This window comes from Rhineura floridana, chromosome 8 (genome assembly GCF_030035675.1).
Source record: "Rhineura floridana isolate rRhiFlo1 chromosome 8, rRhiFlo1.hap2, whole genome shotgun sequence".
NCBI lineage: Eukaryota > Metazoa > Chordata > Lepidosauria > Squamata > Rhineuridae > Rhineura > Rhineura floridana.
Window position 1 is genome coordinate 33,394,301 of NC_084487.1, and position 21,396 is coordinate 33,415,696.

The 21,396-nt window shown below is 39.9% G+C and overlaps 1 protein-coding gene across 2 annotated transcripts in view; it reads right to left on the reverse strand.

Annotated features, from left to right (window-relative positions):
* The window catches only part of KIAA1549 (KIAA1549 ortholog), a 152,864-nt gene that overhangs the window by 59,247 nt on the left and 72,221 nt on the right, over positions 1–21,396 (reverse strand). For both annotated transcript variants that reach the window (XM_061638825.1, XM_061638826.1), the window contains exons 3-9: positions 20,322–20,410; positions 16,570–16,747; positions 14,099–14,229; positions 11,874–12,057; positions 9,878–9,937; positions 8,662–8,807; positions 3,554–3,731 (exon numbers count right to left, since the gene is read on the reverse strand). In XM_061638825.1, coding sequence (XP_061494809.1) covers positions 3,554–3,731; positions 8,662–8,807; positions 9,878–9,937; positions 11,874–12,057; positions 14,099–14,229; positions 16,570–16,747; positions 20,322–20,410 — 966 coding nt within the window. The remainder of the gene's footprint in view (positions 1–3,553; positions 3,732–8,661; positions 8,808–9,877; positions 9,938–11,873; positions 12,058–14,098; positions 14,230–16,569; positions 16,748–20,321; positions 20,411–21,396) is intronic.

Sequence of the window (21,396 nt, forward strand, 5' to 3'; positions counted from 1 at the left end):
AATGAAAGCTCAGTGTCTCAGAGTCTCCCCCACTACACCCTGGCCCTGGGTCCAGTACAGATGTACCCTGTTCAGTGTCTGTGCTATCACTACAGTGGTAAGTTTACAGGACTGATATCTCTAACTTTGATTCCTGGCTCTTGCCCTCTGAACTGTTGCAAGACATCTGACAAGTGCAGATTCTCTTCCCTGCAGCAGTGTGGCAAGAGAAAATGCTGGAACAGCAGTAAGACCTTTTAGGGTGCAGAGAGTTTTAATAGGCATCAACGGCCACTGCTAGAGGATTTATAGAATCATAGAATAGTAGAGTTGGAAAGGGCCTATAAGGCCATCAAGTCCAAACCCCTGCTCAATGCAGGAATCCAAATCAAAGCATTCCCGACAGATGGCTGTCCAGCTGCCTCTTGAATGCCTCCAATGTCAGAGAGCCCACTACTTCTCTAGGTAACTGGTTCCATTGGCGTATGGCTCTAACAGTTAGGAAGTTTTTCCTGATGTCCAGTCGAAATCTGGCTTCCTGCAACTTGAGCCCATTATTCCGTGTCCTGCACTCTGGGATGATTGAGAAGAGATCCCAGCCCTCCTCTGTGTGACAACCTTTCATGTACTTGAAGAGTGCTATCATATCTTCCCTCAGTCTTCTCTTCTCCAGGCTAAACATGCCCAGTGCAACTAGCCAAGAGAAACAGGCGTGCAAGCTGCACATTGACATACTTTCTTGATTATCTCTGTTCTTCTTTAAGAATCTCTTCAAAGTGATTTTAATTTGAATAACAAACAGTATGATTACATAAATTTGATAAAATTAAGTCAATCTTGTTCTGTAAGTTAATATAACAATGACACGTTCTAGAACTCTGTTAATAAGATAACTATAGTAATAAACAGGCAGACCATACCAAGCTTAAAGCATAACTTCTCCTTCTTGTAGCTACTCTTACAAATGTAAGATGTGAAAGAACTAAAAACCATGCAAGTCTAATCCCTAACAGTTTAATAAAATAAAACTGTTGTATTTATATGTATTTATAAACAACAACTTTGCTCCATTGAAACAGAAAATCTTTTACTGCCTTATAAAGAGAAATAAAGTCAGTTGTTTGTTCTTGTTGTTATGTGCCTCCAAGTCGACCACGACTTATGGCGACCCTATGAATCAGCGACCTCCAAGAGCATCTGTCATGAATCACCCTGCTCAGATCTTCTAAGTTCAGGTTTGTGGCTTCCTTTATGGAATCAATCCATCTCTTGCTTGGCCTTCCTCTTTTTCTACTCCCTGCTGTTTTTCCCAGCATTATAGTCTTTTCTAGTGAATCCTGTCTTCACATTATGTGTTCAAAGTATGATAACCTCAGTTTCATCATTTTAGCTTCTAGTGATAGTTCTGATTTAATTTGTTCTAACACCCAATTATTTGTCTTTTTCACAGTCCATGTTATCTGCAAAGCTCTCCTACAACACCACATTTCAAATGAGTTGACTTTTCTCTTATCTGCTTTTTTCACTGTCCAATATGCTGGCGTTTCTTGTCAGAGACACAAACACAATATTCCCCCTCCAATATCACATTTCAAACATTTGTGTCATTGTAGTTGCCCTGTTGCCAGTTGCTCAAAACAATTGCTCACTGATGAACAGAACTAACAAATCTGGCAATGCAGAGCACTGTCTTATTGGTGGCCCACGTCTTCCTTTTCCTTCTTGCTGCCTCGCATGGCACTGCATTGTATTTTTTAGTTCAAAGCTAGCGTAAGGTAGTGGAGTGGAGTTGTTAGAGAGTGTCTGACTAGGACATGGGAGACTCAGGTTCAGCTATGAAGCTCCCTATGACGATGGGTCAAGTCTCTATTTCTAATTTACAGGGTTGTTGTGGTGATAAAATGAGAGGAAGGGAAAACTGTGTACTCTGCTACGAGATCCTTGGAGGTAGAGCAGAATACAACTGCAATCAGTAAATAAAATAAAAATAATATTTTCCCTGAAGCTGTTTGCCCTGCAGGGGGAAAAAACCATATAGTTACCTTCTGAAAGGAACTTTCTTGAAAGAAAAGCAGGACATGACAAAAACTTAAAGAAAAGGGAAACGCATTTTCTGTCAAGATGTTATACAACCAAACTCCACACATGATTAAGCATCCCGAGCCTTAGCAATTCTGAATCCTCCAATGTAGTTTCAATGACTTTTCGCCGAGCCTTGAAGACCTGGCTCTTCAGGCAGACCTATGGGATCTCTGGGGTGGGTTAGGTTTTACACTGTATCAGTGTACGATGGTCTTTAGATGAGATGTTATGACATTAATAATGTGATGATTATGTATATAAGGAGATTGTATTTTATATTGTATTTTATATTGTACGTCGCCCAGAGTGTCCGTTCAGTTGGACAGATGGGCGTCTGCTAAATAAAATTTTATTATTATTATTATTATTATTATTATTATTATTATTATTATTATTATTCCTGCTGTTTAAAATAATTTTTAATTTGAGGACAGCTCAGCTTGTACACGTTTTCCCCTCCTCTCTGTGATATTAACTGAAATCACTAATTAATTCTGACACATAGCTGATACATTATAGAAGTATACGAAAGCTACAATCCTATGAATAATGGACTGACAAAGAAAATGTCATTTAAATCAAGGACAAAATATGATATATGGTACCCAAACTACTTTTTGCCTGGAGTCACAATGTCTTTTATAATTTCTTCAAATGGTATTTAAATCTGATTTCTGTGTTCCCCTGACGTCTTCCCTCCACAACACACTTGACATACAACCAGTAGGATATCTTGCTCTACATTACCTTAATGCCAGTCTTGAAATGCAAACCCAAATTAAGTAGTAAAATGTGTGAATGAAGACAACCATTTAATAAGTAATGACTGTGTTCAGATGTCACACAATAAGCCATAGTTTAGTGTGGCAAAAATGGGCCACAGCAAGTCTGAGGCTTGTGTAGTCCCCTCTTCCCTCTCTGGAATGGCCACAAGGAAGAGATTGGAAGTTTTTGCTTCAGTTTCTGATAAACCACTATTTGATGTGCCACCTGAACGATTAAACTATGTTTAATGTTAACTATGGTTGGTTAAACCCATGGGTTAAAATTGGCTTGTTTCAAACAAACCATAGTTAAAAATTAGGGCCAGTTTGTCGGATTGAGATGACAGAGCAAGCTATAGTTAATCTAAACCAGAAGTGAAAACTTCTAAACTCTTCCTGATGGATGCATCAGGTGGGGTAGGGAGAACTGTACAACACTTGCCTAGGTTTGTTCTGTCATGACAATCTATGTTTTAGAATGACATTCACATGCAGCCAGTAAGGGAACAATCAATCACAAAAGAGCTGGTCATATATCAGTGTGTGTATGATGAGGAGAATATTATACCTTAACATATTCCAACAAGAGGAGTGTTCAAATTCTCCACACCATGAAACTGACATATGGCTCTCCAATGTGCTTAGGAGACCACTAGGGAAATGGTTGCCTGTCCCCACCTCATGCTCTTTTAAAAATGGTGATCACTGTATTTCTTAGGAAGACTCACGCTGAGCCACTGGGCCTTGAATGCGGTATCCAAGAATGATGGCAGCCCTCTGGATATCCACTCTGTTAATCAGATCAGATGTCTTCACAGCACCAAGCCTTTCCCCATCTTGATCCTCCACAAAATAAACCAGCATAACTGGGCTGTCGACTTCCTCAATGCGTGACACATTCACAATCTGAAAAGGTGCATCAACGCTTATTGAACATCAACTTAAAAGTCTTATGTATACTTGTAGATCCCCATCACCACACAATTGATTTTTCTGCATGAATGGAAATGTGAAGGCCCGGGGAAAAAGGAATATTTTTTTCCTGACTTTTTTTGAGCCTTCACATCTCTATGAGTACATTTATAACAGCATGAAAGAGGCAATACCTGATTTGCTTATTCTCCCCTCCTTGCTCCTTCTGTATCATGCATTTCTGATTGTGAGCCATTGTTTCAAATATAAATGGGCCTGGAATGTTGTAGCACCTATTTCCAGCCAGACCATATGTATCTCTTATAAAGTAACTTTTAACTTAAAAACATATTAACTTCTATTATATACTGTTAATAATTCAAGCTTTCTACCTGGCTGCATTTATTAGGGGAGACTCTTTTGATGCAGTTTTAATGTCATGATTAATCCACTGACTGTGGGCAAAGAACATCAACTTTCAAGATATTTCTTAATCAATGCCCATCTAAAATTATGGATGAGACTTTCAATTCCTTCTGCTTTTGGAAAATTAAATCTAGTAAATTTTAAGCCACTTTTTCATTACCCATTTTCATGGGCGATCACTCGTGGCCAAGTAAGATTTTCTTCCAAGATAAGGTCTTTAACAGTGGGTCTGTAAGTGACTGTGGAGGCCAATTCTGGATCCACACAGCCTCCCACAGTGAGGACTTAGGTTTCCAGATGGAAGATGGTCGCGATGAGGATTTGTTTGACGTGCCTTCCGCTTAGCTTGTTTGTCCCATTCGCCCTGTATTTGTGCTTCTTCGAAGACCATAGCACCTTTGATAATAGCCGACCTCCATTTGGGACGTTCATGGGCCAAGACTTCCCAGTTCTCGATGCTCATGTTACATATTTTTAGATTTGCTTTAAGAACATCTTTAAACTTCTTTTGCTGTCCACCAATACTCCGTTTTCCATCCTTACATAGGTTGTAGCTGCTTTGGAAGACGGTGATCAGGCATTCGAACAACATGGCCAATCCAGCAAAGTTGATGTCGAAGGATCACTGTTCCAACATGGGTAGTCTTTGCTTCTTCCAAAACGCTAACATTCATCCATCTGTCTTCCCAAGTAATTTGCAGAATTTTCCAGAGGCAGCATTGGTGGAATCTTTCAAGAAGTCAGGAGTGGCGTTTATAAATGGTCCATGTTTCACAGGCGTACAGTAAGGTCGGTAGTACAATGGCATTGTAAATAAGCATTTTGGTTTCCCTGCGAATATCCCGATCCTCGAACACTCTACGCTTCATTCAGGAGAATGCAGCACTTGCAGAGCTCCGACGATGTTAACTTACAGCACTGATGTCAGCTTTTGCAGAAAGAAGGCTGTCAAGATAGGGGAAGTGATCAATGTTCTCCAGCATCACACCATTAAGCTGGATTGATGGTGCTACAGAGGGACTAGTTCGCACCTGTTGATGAAGTACTTTGGGTTTTTTTAATATTAAGTGAGAGCTTTCCATATGCTTCTGCAAAGACATTTAGGATAGTTTGAAGATCTTTCTCTGAACGTGTGGAGACTACATTATCATAGGCATATTGAAGTTCTACGACAGAGGTTGACATTACCTTACTTTTTGCTTTCAGCCTACTGAGATTAAAAAGCTTTCCATCTGTTCGATATAGGATTTCCACACCAGTAGGAAGTTCCCCTCAATAAGGTGTAGAATCATAGCAATGAAGATAGCAAATTAGGAGCACATCCCTGTTTTACGCCTGATCCAACTCTGAATGGATCACTCTGAAAGCCATAGTTACCCAAAATTGTCACTGTCATGTTGTCATGAAGGAGTCGCAAAATATTCACAAATTTATCAGGGCATCCAGTTTTCAGAAGGAAGGTCCAGAGAGTGGTTCGATTCACTGTATCAAAGGCCTTAGTCAGATCAATAAACGCCATATAGCTCCCGGCATTTTTCGTGAAGCTGTTGTGCAGTGAAGATCATATCCACTGTCCCCCTGAAAGGGCGGAAACCATTTTGAGATTCAAGGGGGACATCCTCTGAGTTCGGTAGGAGACAATTTGCAAGGATTTTACCTGCAGTAGCAAGAACAGAGATACCTCGATAGTTCCCACAATTTGTTCTACCACCCTTCTTTAAAAGGGTGATAATTATGGCATTCCTAAAGTCTTCCAGGATCCATCCAGATTTTTTCGATGAGCTTATGAAGTTGTTGTGTAAGTTCAGGCCCACCTTCTTTAAAGACTTCAGCAGGAATCCCATCAGGTCCACTAGCTTTGTTGTTCTTCATTTGATTGATGGCTTTACTGACTTCATCCAAATTAGGGGATACTGCAAGTTCGTCTCTAGTTTGTTGTTGTGGAATTTGTGAGAAGACCTCACCAGCCACAACAGAGTTACAATTAAGGAGGTCGTGGTAATGCTCTTTCCTGCGCAGTGCAATAGACTCTTTATCCTTAAGAAGTTTGGTACCATCCATTGAATGTAAGGGATTTGTACCATAATTTGTTGGTCCATAGATGGCCCTTGTGGCATTAAAAAAGCCCTGTGCATCGTGAGCATGTGCAAAGTGCTGGATTTCTTGAGCTTTCTTTATCCACCAGGCGTTAAATTTTCTAGTTCTTCTTTGGACCTCAGCCTTTGCACTGGCATAGTTTTTTTTTCTTAGCAGCACAGTTAATGTCTTTCTGCCATATCTGGAAGGCTTTCCTTTTCTTGTCGATATGTTAATTCTCACTATCATTCTCATCAAACCAATCCTGATGTTTCTTAGTTTGGTATCCAATAGCTTGTTCACATGCTGCAATAATGGATGTCTTCAGTTCAATCCAATGTATAAGTACACTGTCTCACTTAAATGTGTGCTGTAAATCAGCCTCCCGTTTGTTTAATTTTCATAATACCCCAGCACATGGCCAAAACAAATTAAACAAACTGCACTGTTATTACATCTGAACAAGGCCAAACTATGGTTAGTTTAAACCATGGTTTATTGAAACAAGCCAAGATCAAATGGTGGTTTCTGATCCTGGTTTATAACAATAAATTATAATTTAACCAGCAGTCCCTGGTTCAGGCATAATGACAAAATGTGGTAAATTTAAACCAGGAAGAAGATGCATCCAATATTTTCCTCACAGTAATGCTAGAGGAGGGGAAGGGAAGCACTCAGTTCCAGGCGTGTTTATATAACAAGCTTTCCAATTTAGGCTTCCACCTGAATTCCCTTTAATACCTGCATAATGTTGTTCCCAGCAAAAGTTGCCCTTCTCCATATCCACCCTCTGCCCAAAGCATTTAATAACTGGGCTAGTTTCCACTCCATCTCACCCTGGAAAGCTTCCTATTGAGTGTCTACAACACTAAACTATGGTTCCACATTATATCCAAACCAGTAAACATTAAATAACACACAATACAGCAACAGAAGAATAAATTACAAAATGGATATATTGGGATTAGAACAGCAGCCATCTATTTATCATAACCATTATATAAAATACTCAAGGTGCCTCATACAAAATTTTAATCTAAAGTCTATGGATGAGAGAACATAAAATCAAATCTAAAACCACAACTAAGAATAGCAAATCAATAGAAGCAGCAATAAATTAATCATTATTAAAAGTCAGAAGAGATTTAAAACTCATCAGTCCCATCAGTGTGGAAACACTTTTCAAAACCAACCAGTAATTCAGCATTTTAAAAAAAATTCAGCCTTGTACAAGGATAGGTACATGCAGGATGGTATGGGGGTCCAAAATTGCAATCTAAGGAGTCCACTACTGGTCATCCTCATGGTTGTGTAGGCACAGCTAGGGGCTCTTAAAATGTTTACCTTCTACTGCCTAGCTCTGCTGCTCTCCTCCAAACAAAATTTTCCCATGTTTGAAATGTGATTTGTATTCAGGTCATGTGCACATGTGGAGGGGCATGCAACACAAGCTTTAAAAATATGTCGACTGCATTTGCCCACAAACTCATCCCTACTTACCTACCTCTCTCTTTCTTTCTCTCTCTGTCTTTCTCTCCTACCTATTGTCTGTTTTGGATTGTAAACTCGTAGGGCCAGGGTCTATTCTTGCCAACATAACACTGTAAGGCATCATGTACACTGATGGCCCTGTCATGTAAGCGTGTAAGCCCTGGAGCACAAATTTCAAGCACTAGCAAGAAAACCTATCTGAAGGTGATAGGCCCAGTGTATAGGCAGTACGCTTAGCAAAATTTGGGGGGCAGAGGGTTACAGAGAACTACAAAACTGAAACTGACATTTAGGGAACTTTTATTAACCCTGAGCATTTCTGTGCCTCTGTTTCATCATCCATTAAAAAAAGGCCACCAACAACTTGCCCTTCTTATATGTTACATATAATAACTTGCAGCCAAATTACATAGAATGTCAAAAAAGGGAGGGGGAGGGGAAAGCAGCTTAAATTTCTGAAGGATAAATTTGGCACGTCTCTAAAGTCTTCTGTTAAGTTATATAGTATTTGTGACCATCTGTTTCAGCGTTCATGGAAACATTAACAAGGCAATATTTTCAAATGCATCTGGCTTCAGCTTGCCATGTGTTAAGAAAAAAAAACCCTGACATCTTCTGTGTTTGGAGAATGAGGAGGAGTTGGGGGATTGATGGAGCACAGGAGAGGAAGGAGAAGAAAACAAGCAAAAATGTCATCTATTTGAAGGAATAACAAAAGAAGAAGTGTAGGTAAACCCCCTGAGCAGTCCAATTAATTAACATTCTGTTTATGTAAGCCACAGTTAGAAACAAAACTTGGCTTTAGCCCTAGCAAATTAAAAGATAGCAGTGCCAATAAAATGTAATGCAAAAACATTGGGGGGTGGGGTGATCACAGATCCAACAGCCTTCGTATGAATGCATAGGCTTCCACTTGAATTCCCTTTAATACCTGCACCACATTGCTCCCAGCAAAAGTTGCCCTTTTCCATATCCGCCCTCTGCCCAAGGCCTCATTTAATAACTGGGCTAGCTTCCGCTCCATCTCAGCCTGGAAAATCTCTTCTTGAATTTTCTGGTTGATGACACCCAGGACAACTACATTGAAATAAACATTCAGATAGAAAATAAATATACAGGAATAATGACCTTGAATATGCAGCTTCAAATCACAGGCAATCTGGCAATTTCCAGTGAACAGAACACCATCCAAGGTAGTGATGTCAGGATTCGATACCTTGGGGACACTGGGGGCTTTAGAGGATATAGCATTGCTAACTAATATTTCAGTGTGTACTACACACATTTAAGTCTAAATCCTGGTTATCAAAAGTTCTTTTTCATTACTGCATTCGCTCTTCCCTCTTTTTCTCAGAAAGAAGAGCCAGTCCTTAGCAACAACCCTGTCTTTGTCTTTCTTTGAAAATAACATGACCTCACACGTGTCACAGCTATCAAGATAATGTTTACATGCAAACTAAATACAGTATATAAAAAGAATGTAAAATTATATTCATATATCAAGGCCTGTCCATCCTGGAAACCGGGGTGTCTTCAGAGGATTAGTAGAGGGAGCAGACTTCCCCCTAGCAGATTTCTGCATTGCCAGTGACCCTGGGGAGCCAGACATCTCTGCCCCATCAATGGCCTTAATTCCTGGATAGCTCTCAGATGCCCCATCACACCTAGGACCACAGAAACCACCTGAACTGCCTCTGCCCCATCCCCTGGTTAGCTCCCCATGGGCAGGCCCATGGGGGGTGTCTTTTGAAGACACTTTGCCCAGGGCACCCTCAAACTTGGCCCTTAGGAAGACCACAAAATCCAAGAGCCGTTGTGCCATTCCTCCTAGCTCACGCTACCACCACTGGTCAGGTGACGAGTGTTTTCAGACAGTGGGGAAGATGATGGAAAGTACGATTAATTTTCTAATCCTTGGAGTGGCTCAGAAAATGAAACAAGTTCTTTCAAATTTTTTTCAGGGGGAGAGAACTGGGTTAATTTTTAACTTAATTCTAGGATAAGCAGGGAGGGGAGTTAGTTCGCTCATTGCTACTCAACAACGCAGCCACCATTTTTAAAATGTAAAGAAACTGTAATGATGGGTTCTTTACAGTATCCAGCTAAGAGGTTATCATGAAGCCATTCAGTCTTACAGTTGCACATACCTGTTCTTACCCAGGAAGATTTCATCAAGTGAGTTGTGTTCAGTTGAGGGTAATAAACAGCTGGGGGGGAAAACAGGGAAAGGGATGGAGGAAAACATGTATTTAAAAGACCCAGAAATCTAACAGCCTGGAAACAAGAGGCTATTTTATAATTCATACTGAGACTGTAAAATAAATTGGCCAAGGTCCTGGGGAAAGTCAACTGACCAAGATAATAATCAGTGCCAACTCCACATTCTGACCATTAAACTAAATTAATTAAATTCTCACTGAGCAATTATATGCTTGTATATTGGGACAGATTGGAGGAGGGGAAGAAAGGTAAAGTACAAAATTAGAAAGCTTGTTATTTTGTTTGCAGTGTCTAAGACTCCTGCCTACATATACTCAGCGGCTGCCCTAATGTACCACCTTCGGGAATCAGGTATCTCAAGGCAATAGAAAAACAACAAGAACATATCTTGTTTTACCCTTCACATACAATGATAATAGCTTCTGCTTCTAAATGTAAATTTCTGCAATGAAATAATTTACTTTTTATTCTCTTTCTTCCCAAATTAAACCTCACTACTCTATTCCCCAAAACTGGGCCCCAACAACTTGAAAACTGTAAAATCTTGGAGCCTGTATAGGCAAACTAGATCATGGGAGCTCTGTGACTGGCGCTCCTGCTGTCGTTTTAAAAAAACGTTAATAGCACCCAGAAGGCTGAATCCTTGAGTTTTGCTTCCGCATGGCAGTTTAGGCTGCAATCCAACACACACTTACCTGGGAGTAAGTCCTATTGAACACAATGGAGCTTACGTCTGAGTAGACATGCACTGGATTGCAGCCTTATTGTGGACTTGATCCTGCTCATGCTCGGATGTTTTTCCACGGCATCTACACAACATCGAAGTCACTCAAAATACCAGTCCTTACCTTTCTGTCATGTAATCCAGAGTTCCCATACTGTGGGAAAATCTGATTAAGTAAAAATAACTTTTTATACATCTGCAGTCACTGCTGGTGTGGAAGCTCCTTGGTGTAATGTTCTGGAGGGTGATTTGTCACGTGTGAGGTGACGTTCTAAAGAGTCGCCTCTATTGCCACACCTCTACTTCCATTTGCTCCACACATGAGTAGATTTGTGCAAGACATGTAATAATAAAAATAAATATTTGGGGCTACTTAGTGCTCCGAGAGGAAGTGGAGGGTATGTGCAGGCCAGTCTGTCTATAAATTAAGACCATTTGCTCTCCCAGCTTTCTCCACCTGACCATCAACTTCAGCTTAAAGCACCTTGGGATCTGTTGAGGGAGGGGTCGTAGCTCAGTGGTAGGGCATCTATCCCAAATTCAATCCCTGGCATCTCCAGGTAGGACTTGGAGAGACTCCTGCCTGAAACTTTGGAGAGCTGCTGCCAATCAATGTAGACAATACAATGGTCTCACTCAGTATAAGGCAGATTCCTATGTTCTTGTTGGTAAGAGAGGGAAGGGAGTCTTGTCACTGTTTTTTCAAACTTCCCCAAGAGTCTCCTCCAACAGGAGGAAGCCCTGCTACATGGAGCTATCAGAGACGTGGGGGGGGAGTGGCTGTGTAAATATCATATATTTAAAGCAAATGGTTTTCCCAAAAGAATCCTGGGAACTGTAGTTTACCTCTCACAGAGCTAAAATTCCCAGCAATTTGACAAACTACAGTTCCCAGGATTCTTTGGAGGAAGTAATGTGCTTTAGATGTATGGTGTGTACGCAGCTAGTCAGAAGAGGCAAGTGTCTCCGTCCAGCAGGAAGCCCACTTGCCACCTCTTGCTTTACTTCCCAGATCTCTCCTTAGCTAGAACCATGATGCTAAGGAGGGAGGGATTGCAAGTTTTTTTTAACATTAAACAGTTTTAATGTTGACAACTTACATGGAAAGCTTTTAAACAAAAGCAGTAGTGTAATTAAAATATTTTAAACAAGCATGGTTAGAGGGAAAACAAGAATTGTTCTATTACATAAATACTCACGTTCTGCAATCTGTTGCACAGGAAAGCCCATGTAGAAACTGAACTCCACTACAGAGAGGTTCCTTAGCAGCTCACTGACTTCAGACCCATTCAAGAATCCGTGTTTCTCTTGAACAGCAAAAACAATCTGCACAGGGCCCTGCCGAAACACTGTTCTAGACCCACCTAGAGTTATATTCAATATCTGAAAAGAACAATGTAAAACATGTAAGAATAAAATACAGAAGCATTAGCACTGCTCTTCCTCCTGTGGACCACCGTTCTAAAAATACAACAGCCACAAAGGACATAGGTTAAACCAAAGTTAACGAAAGTGGCTGAGCCACAGTTGCTCTGACAAAATACCTATAGTTGCTTGCTATAATGTGGGCTTCTTATGCAGTGATTTTTCTAGAAGCTGCATTCATAATTTTCTTTTCTTTTGTCTAGGCAGCTTCTATCCATTGCAGGAGAGCTTTATAAAGTAGCTGTGTTGTCTAAGGATCATGTATGAGATGTAGTGCTTGTGTAGAAAGCCCCCAGTTCAAGTGTCACTTCTGTCATGAACAGCCTTACAAAAGCCATTCCTTCTAATCTTTAACCCTCTTTTTGCAATATGCGGATAATCATACTGACCTGCCTCACATGGTTATTGTAGGGATTGTAAAACAGAGCAGGGGTTGCCAGCATGGTGCCCATGGGCGCATCTGCAGCTCCGTGATGCCAACAGGGTACCCTCTCCTCACCCATCCCTTTGCTGAAATTATCCTTGAAAGCAGGAATCTACTGTAGCTGATAGAACAGGCTACAACGTGTGCTTGGTTGTGGTGTCTGTTGAGTATCAACAGTATGTCCGGTTTGCAAATGTGCCCATGGGCCCAAAAATGTTGGCAACCCGAGATAGGATATGTAAAATGCTCTGAGTACTCTAAAGTACTATATAAATGCTAAGCACTATCAAGTATTATCATTGTTAGGGAGGAACAGGACCTTTTTAGTGGTAGCTCCAGTTCTGTAAAATTCTGTTCTCAGGAAGGTGGCTTTGCTCAATTTCCTGGGCAACCTGATTTATGTTTACTCAAAACTAAGGCCCACATTATTAAATGGGGCTAACTCCCAGGCACGTTTAGGTTTGCAGCCTTAATTGCCTTTTAGGAGTCAAGAGTCTTTTCAGAATAGCTTTTAGGTATACTTTTGCTTATGGTCTGTCTACTGATTTTTAATATGATGGAATACATTGCATTCTGTTCTTCAGTTTTTATTAATATTTTGAACTTCTCTGGATTTATCAGGGAAAATAAACACTATATAAGTGCAGCCACTTGCAAAATTATTTCCAAGCCTGGGTTAAACTACAAGTCAGGAATCATCACCACACAGCTATGTGATAAAGGCACTAGTCTACAAAAATGGTATATCTAATCAACTGCTCCAGAATAAGCAATTTGAGAACAGGGTGCAAAAAGGAACAAATCTGGACCCTAGTAGCTCCAAGTCTATTGGGAATGTTTCCTATTGTTATATCTAATTTTTCTCTTGTATGGGGATATTTCTGGATCAAAAGAGGGGGGCATAATTAAAAAAAAAATGAATAACTGCCTTGAGATACTATTTCTATATGTCAGATAAATGAGGGCCTAACAATTGTGAAATGCTTATTTATGATGACATAAGCAAATCTATATTGTAAAGGTACAATAAAAATACTACAGTAATAACTGAGTAATATTTATTGTATTTTTATATTGTATTTTTATACCTGTGTTTATTTTTCTTTGTAAGCTGCCTTGAGGGCCTTTGGCCAAAAGGTGGGGTATAAATAAAATTTAATAATAATAATAATAATATTGACAACAATTCAGCAGAGGGTATTCAAAGGAGAATGAGTAGCAAAACAACATGTAAAACTCTAACTAAAAGTTTTCTGCTTCAGGAATTGTACACAGCTCACTACTGAAACATCTGCCCATTGTTGTAGGCCTAACCAAAGTATCATTGCTGCAATGCACAAATGCAAAAAAACATACTCCAATCTACTGCCCTGCTAGGATGTTTGTTATTGGGCTTTGGAAGAAAAAGTTCTTGGCCACTGTCTTAAGCACCGGCATCAGCTGGGAATAACTGTAATAACAATCACCAGCAACATCACTGTTGTCACAGATGTAAAGTGAACATTGCTGGGGAGCAATGGGGGGTGGCGTGGAGAGAGGAAGGGCAGTTTCTGCTTCAGCATATGCTCATCTTACCTGCACAGTGAAGCTGGAAATATCTAGGTGATGTTTTCTCACGTCCCCAAATGCAACTGTCAGCCCTTTTTCAATGCGTTGGCTGAAGTTACAGAAACCAACATCAATGCTTTGAGGCACAAACTGAAGCACTAGGAGTAGAAAGCAAATGTCTGTGTTAATACATCTAAGGTTAGTGTTTCCAACTCTAGAATTACAGGATACTTGTACCCACCCCAAAACAGTCGCAAACACAAGTTCAGTGAACCAGGCTGATCCTGGCCAGGACTATATGTTTTCAAGACAATTATTATGCCATACCTGAACATTGGGATACTTTGATACTGTGTTTGTGCTTCCCCATTGCTTCTGGCTATTTTTCCCCCTCCTCCTATTTATCAAACTTTAAAACCTGTTTTTCCACAATTAAGTGTTCAAAGTACTTATTCACACAGCTCATACTCAAACTATGGAATTTACTCCCAGAGGATGCAATGATGGTCCCGGATGGATTTAAAAGAGGATTAGACAAATTCATGGGCTAGCAGCCACAATAGCTATGCTCTGCCTTCACTGTTGAACGCAGCATTCCTCTGAATAACAGTTGCTGAGAACTGTAAGTGGGGAGAGCGTTCTTGCACTCAGGTCCTGCTTGCAGGCTTCCTTTTTTACTTATTGCATAGCTATAGAGAAAGCAAGTACACAGAAAAATACACAATACAACATACAAATTAAATAATAAACACAAAGAAAAGAAAATGGAGACCAAAAAATAGTGACATGTCTGTTTGAACTAATTTTGTCCATACATAAATTAATAAATACATTTTAATCGTATTTCAGCTCTATGGGATTCATAATTCAAGTCAGTATGGAATTTCATTTCTAATATTCCAATACTTCTCCTGTTCACATCAAGTCTAGTAAAACATGTGGCTGAGCTCCATCCTGTGTCTTATTACTTCAATATACAATAAATAAAGACAATTTTTCCACAAACAAGTTGTCTTGTCGCCCTTCCTTCTCTAATTCTGATGAGGTTTGTCAGCTTCACCATATAACCTATATCCCGTATTTTGAAAAGCCATTCATCGATTTTAGGGGATCTAACTTTTTTTCCAATTAGAGGAAATTTGTCATCTGTTTGTGGGCATTTGGTTTGCTACTGTGAGAAGAGGATGCTGGACGAGATGGGACATGTAGCGCGATCCAGCAGGGCTGTTATGTTCTTAAGGCAGCTAACACAACAACATTATCAGTATAAGTTACCTTGGACTGATCCCCTGGGAACTGCATTACACTCCGGCATCTTGACATGTTTGTACTTATCCCCTTGCCAATAACCCCACATATCTTTGATTATGCTTCTGAGCCTGCCTCAACCCACTCAGTTTTGTGGCTGTCCCAAGATACAACCTGCATACTGCCAAGAGTTACCTACAAGAGCCTATTCTTGGCAGTTCTGATAACACTTCATTAGGCAACATTATAATCGGCTTGCACCTTATGACCCTCCAGACCAAATACAGTCCACCAGCCAGATCTGGTGAGCCACAAGGAGCTCGATAACCTCCTTTGGAGCTGCAAAACCAGGGAGCTATCAGGTGCCTAAAACGCCACAATGTATGTCAGTTGGGCTGCATTTGGCTTAATGGATCAAAAGCTGTGCATGCCTGCAATGCAGTTACTGCGAGGCAAACAGTTGGTACAACTAGAAGCTGCTCTGCAGAACTGTGTTTTTTAAGAGTAACAGTGACATGCTTATTAGGGTCAAAAAGTCCAACATCTGAGTCAAGAAATAAGTACCGGAACCAAACATACTCTTGACCAAACTTTGCTACACCAAAGCTAGCTTAACAATTTAAAAAGTCTTCATTTACTCTCAAGATATTATTATTATTATTAACTTTATTTATACCCCGCCGTTTTTCCAAACTGGACCTCACGGCGGCTTCCAGATAAAAAACAGATACAATTAAAACCTACCAAAGTTAAAAGCATATAATATAATAAGATACTATAGTGTGCTCCACAACTAACCCCTCCACCCCGCAAAAAATTAGTACCAAGTGACAAAACATTAAGAATACTATGATGTCCATAAATTATTACCAAATAAAATAGCTAATTCTTTTGTACTGAACAAAATTTGCCACATGTCACAACAATAAGGACTGCTGCTTACACGATTTGACTTCCTGTCCTAGCAATACTATCTGCAGCTCAAAATACTGTATTTAATGTGCATATATGTGTTTTGTGTGTGTGTGTGTGCATGTACACACATGCACTCTCTTTCTCTCTACACAACTATATTGCAATCCGTCCTAAACTTGTAACTTGAGAAAGAGATCATGTCTTGTCCCACAACAAATCTTGGATGCATAATGCCAAGTTGTATTTCATAGAATCATAGAATAGTAGAGTTGGAAGGGGCCTATATTTCCTTCTGTACAAAGTAAAAATAGAAGGAATGATATATTTCAGCTTACCAGTCTGCACCTGGAACTTGCGATCTGGAGAAGGGAAAGAAGGTTGTAGTGATAAAATGAGAGGCCTCTGTCCATGAAGAAGGCTGCTGCTCACAAGAGCATTGATGACAGCAATTGCCGTGTAAACGAAAGGACCTGAGGTCACCAAAAATGAGAATTTGGGAGAAAGTCTATAAACCTATCAAAAAAAGGAAGAAAAAATTAGATTTTTAAGAATCACAGAAGCAGCAGTATTTATCACTACACAATGTTTCTATAGAAAGACTGTGTATATGGAGATGCTGTTCAGCACTCAGGAGGCTAACACAAGCATCTTACGAGCTGGAGGGACTGTGTCTTCTGTTTTGCACACCTAAACATTCTGGGAGATATTCAGTGCATAGTCCTACTCAGAGGAGACTCAGTGAAGTGAATAGGCACAACTAAGTTAGGTTCATTAATTCCACTGGGTCTACTCTGCACAGACCTTTGTTGATACAAGGTTGGATCAAAACTAAGTCAGTTGCATTTAGCTTCCATTGAAATCAAAGGGACTTAAGTCATGGCTAACTTTTCACATTGATTTAACCAGGACCTAGGTGCAACTTCGTGCAATGGGACCACAGCATTTTGGCATTGTGATAAACCTTTCTTCCAGCTGAATCTTCCCATCAAATGGGGTGACTGTGAGTCCTTGGTAACAGTGGCCTCAAATGTTTCAATAGTAAAATCAGGATATCAAAATTGTGGCAGTGTCTTAAGAATTCATGAGATTAAAAAATGGATTCTAATTTGCAATCTTTTTCTGGGATATACATTTTTTCCAGAAACTATGAGGTTTTTAATCTTCTCTCTTTTTTCTGTCCTAAAAGCTAAAATAACTATTCTGTAAACCATCACTACAAAGATTACATAAATAAGTCCCATAGATTTAGCATTCCTAGTAAAGTAAAGTAAAGGTAAGCTAATTGCCCTGAAGTGTCAAGAACACAGAGTTATAGGCCCCTTGTATACCACCTATGTACTGTCACAATGCTGGGCTTAGGGGGTATACTTCAGAGTAAACACAACATATTTCATTTTATACATAGTTTAGATGATAAAAAGGAACAAAATCTATTTTAACACCTAAAGTTGGCTTCTTTAAATCTTGACCACCCCATAATAACCTCTCAAACGCTTTATTCCAGTTTATAACACCTTTACAAACATCTCAAACAAGCAATAAAAACCCATTCACATTGCTACACCTTATGAACAGAACTGTAAGTTGGAGGCCTTAAGATCTAATCCATTCTACACAGCCACAACCATCAACCACAGTCTGCCTCCTTTACCAATTCAATTCATATACCCAACCCAGACACCAGTTTTCTACTGTTATGTTTAGAGGGCTAGTGATGTGTAGGAAGATGGAATAAAGCATAAAATGAGTCCTGTATTTTAAATCTCTGTAATCCACCCAGGGACCTAATGGTGAAAGGCAGGTAATAAATATAATGATGATAATAGTAACAATAATAATAATGTAAGTCAGAAGCACATTGCCAAGTAGTGACAGAGTTGCTGCAAGCAGGAACTCTTCCACCTTTCTGACTGACTGGCCATGGGCCCCCACAGTGGGAATGGTTTCCCATAGGTAGCCACTATTTCATCATCCCACCTCATACACAAATGTGTGCTTCTTAGCAAAGGAGTGTGAGCAGCTGCAGATAAAGACTGAACATGCAAGGAGTTCTCACCCCTCGAAATCACCCTTCTTCAATTACTATTCCCTCCTTTGCAGGGGGTAACCCAGTCCCCAGAGTCCTATCGCAATCCTGTACCCCACAACAAGCACAGTGATAGAGCACATACACAAGATCCCAGGTTCAATTTCTGGTATTTCCAGATAGGGCTGGAAAAGACTCCTACCTAAAAACCTGGAGAGTTGCTTGCTGTCAGTGCAGAAAAAACTGAGTACTGCCCACTGGTCTGACTCAGTGTAAGGCAGCTTACTATGCTCCTCAACACAGAACCATGCCCAATGAACATGAATATGGCATTTCCTGGGGTTGTGCCATGGTGGTGCATATCGAAGAGTAAACAACCAACAACTAACTAACTAACTAACTAACTTATTTATTCATTGTTTTATTTATATCCCACCCTTCTTCCCAGCAGGAGCCCAGGGTGGCAAACAGAAATGCTAAAAACACTTTAAAACATCATAAAAACAGACCTTAAAATACATTAAAACAAAACAATGTTAAAAACATTTTTAAAAAGCTTTAAAAACATCTTTTAAAAAGGGTTAAAACATATTATTAAAAAACACACATTAACAAGCAATTCTAACACAGACGCAGACTATGATAGGTCTCAACTTAAAAATTTACCTACAAATAAATAAATAAATGTATATCCCAACCCTTCTCCAAGAAGGAGCCCAGGGTGACAAACAAGCAATAAAATTTAAAAAATCTACACTTTATGGTGACATCTCTCTTTGTGCAAACTTGATCCATGTTCGCTCATATTTATAATGAAGACCATTGTAAGCTAAAAGGTATGCACCCCCTTTCCTCACCACCAGAAGATGTTGCAATGAAAAAAGTTATCATGTTACATATTTCCTCTCACATTGCAGCTGAGCTATGAATGTTAAATTACAACCACAAATTTCAGTTTTCTAAATGTACTTTGCCATGGCGCTGCATTTAACAGAACTACCTACCCCCTGCATAACACATCATAAAAATGAAACATCTGTGAAGCAGGAAATACAAGATGCAAAGAAAGCGAAACCATGAAACACACACACTATTCATCTGTGGTTGCACTGTATATAAAACTGTTTATGTGCAGAGCTTTACAGTTAAGTCAACTTTGTTGGCAGGGAGCAAGTTTCACACCAGGGAAAGCATTTCCAAGATATCTGACAACAATTCATTAGTGTAGGTTATTAAGCTGCACAGTGGTTAATTTCAAGACATAGCAACCTTGGCAGTATTCCATTATGGGGCATGGATCTCTTTCTTGAGGGAGATAAGAACACTCCAGATATAAATGTTGCAATGAGGAAATAAAGCTGACCTTCATCCAAGATAGAAAGCATGCAAAGACACCATTCGGTCAGAACAGAAATATGAGCGAGTGAATAGAAATAGGTCTTCTGAATGTTATAAGAGATTGCCAGAGGATGAACCCAAGGTGGAAGGTTATGAGGATTATTCTTAAAAGAAGCAGACCTATTGCTGCCTGAAGCTCAATTTTTAATCAGCTCAACGGCTTGCAGTGTAAATGAATGGAAAAGTGTGCATACATGGAACAAGTACTAAAGCAAGGGAATAACAAAATGTTAAAGTCTACTCACAAACATTAGTGCTGCATTTGGGTACGCTGTAGCTAATGTCAGTTTATCTAGCATAAATCTCCTAGCAGATCTTTGACATGAAAGCAGCACAGAACTGTACAAATGACCTTTCCTCTACTATACTATTACTATTGTTGGCTCAGAGAGGCAGATGGATATAAGGCCTTGTCCTGGGACTTCCTAGACCAGCAAAAGAGGAAGCTGCATACAAATTATTACACCAGTACGTCACAAACCACAACATTACACTAGCACAGTAGAAAAATACACCAGCACAACCACTCAAGGATCAAGACATGACTTAACTGGAGGATATATCCAATTACACCCATATGTCTCAAGTATTCCTGTGATGTTTTATATTGAAACAAAATTTTAATAGCAATTATAAGCACACTGTGTATTAGATATTGCTTACCTCCAGTTCAACTGGTCTCCTAAACTCAGTTCTCAGGATTTCTTTGATGGATTTGCTGATGTTTTCTACTACAGATTTTCGGGCTAGCACTAGAAATTTGAATCAACGAATAGATTATTTATTAAGATCATGCTTACACAGACCTAAATAGCAGTGGCAGAACTACAAGGAAATAGAGTTTCTTCCCCTATCCTGACTCCTTTCACTCAGACGCTAACAGACATTTTAAAAACATAGCATCCAATCAATCCTGCATAAAATGAGAAGAGTTTTATAAATCCTGGTGTTATAAAGACTGGTGTTTTTAAAAGTTCAGAAATTGTGGGTTTCACACATCTCTACACATTGGACAAGGAGACAGCTTCAAGGAATATGCAACATTGTCCGGCAAAAAATTAAAAAATGGCATTTTCCCTAAAAATCTCCCTGATGTGCTGGCATAACAAGCTTCTGGCATTCTCAGGAGGCAGACTGCTACATTCTATACCAGCTGCAGCTTCTAAGCAAGCTTTTAAGGGAATCCCTCAGTATTTGGTGTTCCCTGGGATTATGAAGAAAGAAGTGAGACTGTAAGACAATGTTGCAATGTGGATTGCTGCTGTTTGGGATTCCAGCCACTCCATTCCATTCCCTCTCTCCCATGTTTTCCATCTTTTCCCCAGAGTCACTCAACATTTAATGTCTACTGAGCATGTTCAGACCTTCCTGGCAGTACTGCAGTTGCAAATTCAGAAGTGCAGGATCCCTTCATGATAGTCACAGCAACTGCCCCTTTCCCCATTTTTCTACTGGGTTGAGAATGAGATCCTTGTTAATTTCTCCCACAACAAACATCCCCAGAAGCATGAAAGGGGAGAGTGTTAGCTACTGAAAAGAGTCTTCTCAGTGACTGACTCATCTTCTTTCACTCTGACTGGCTCCAATCAGTAGGAAAGGACAAGGAAACATGTTAGAAGACTCTTCCCAGTGGCTAACATACTCCCCTCTCACGCTGATTGGCTTATAGGACATAGAGATCCTGCTGGGACCCTGCGCCCCAAAAAGGAAGGGGTCTAAGACCCCATGAGACCCTGGA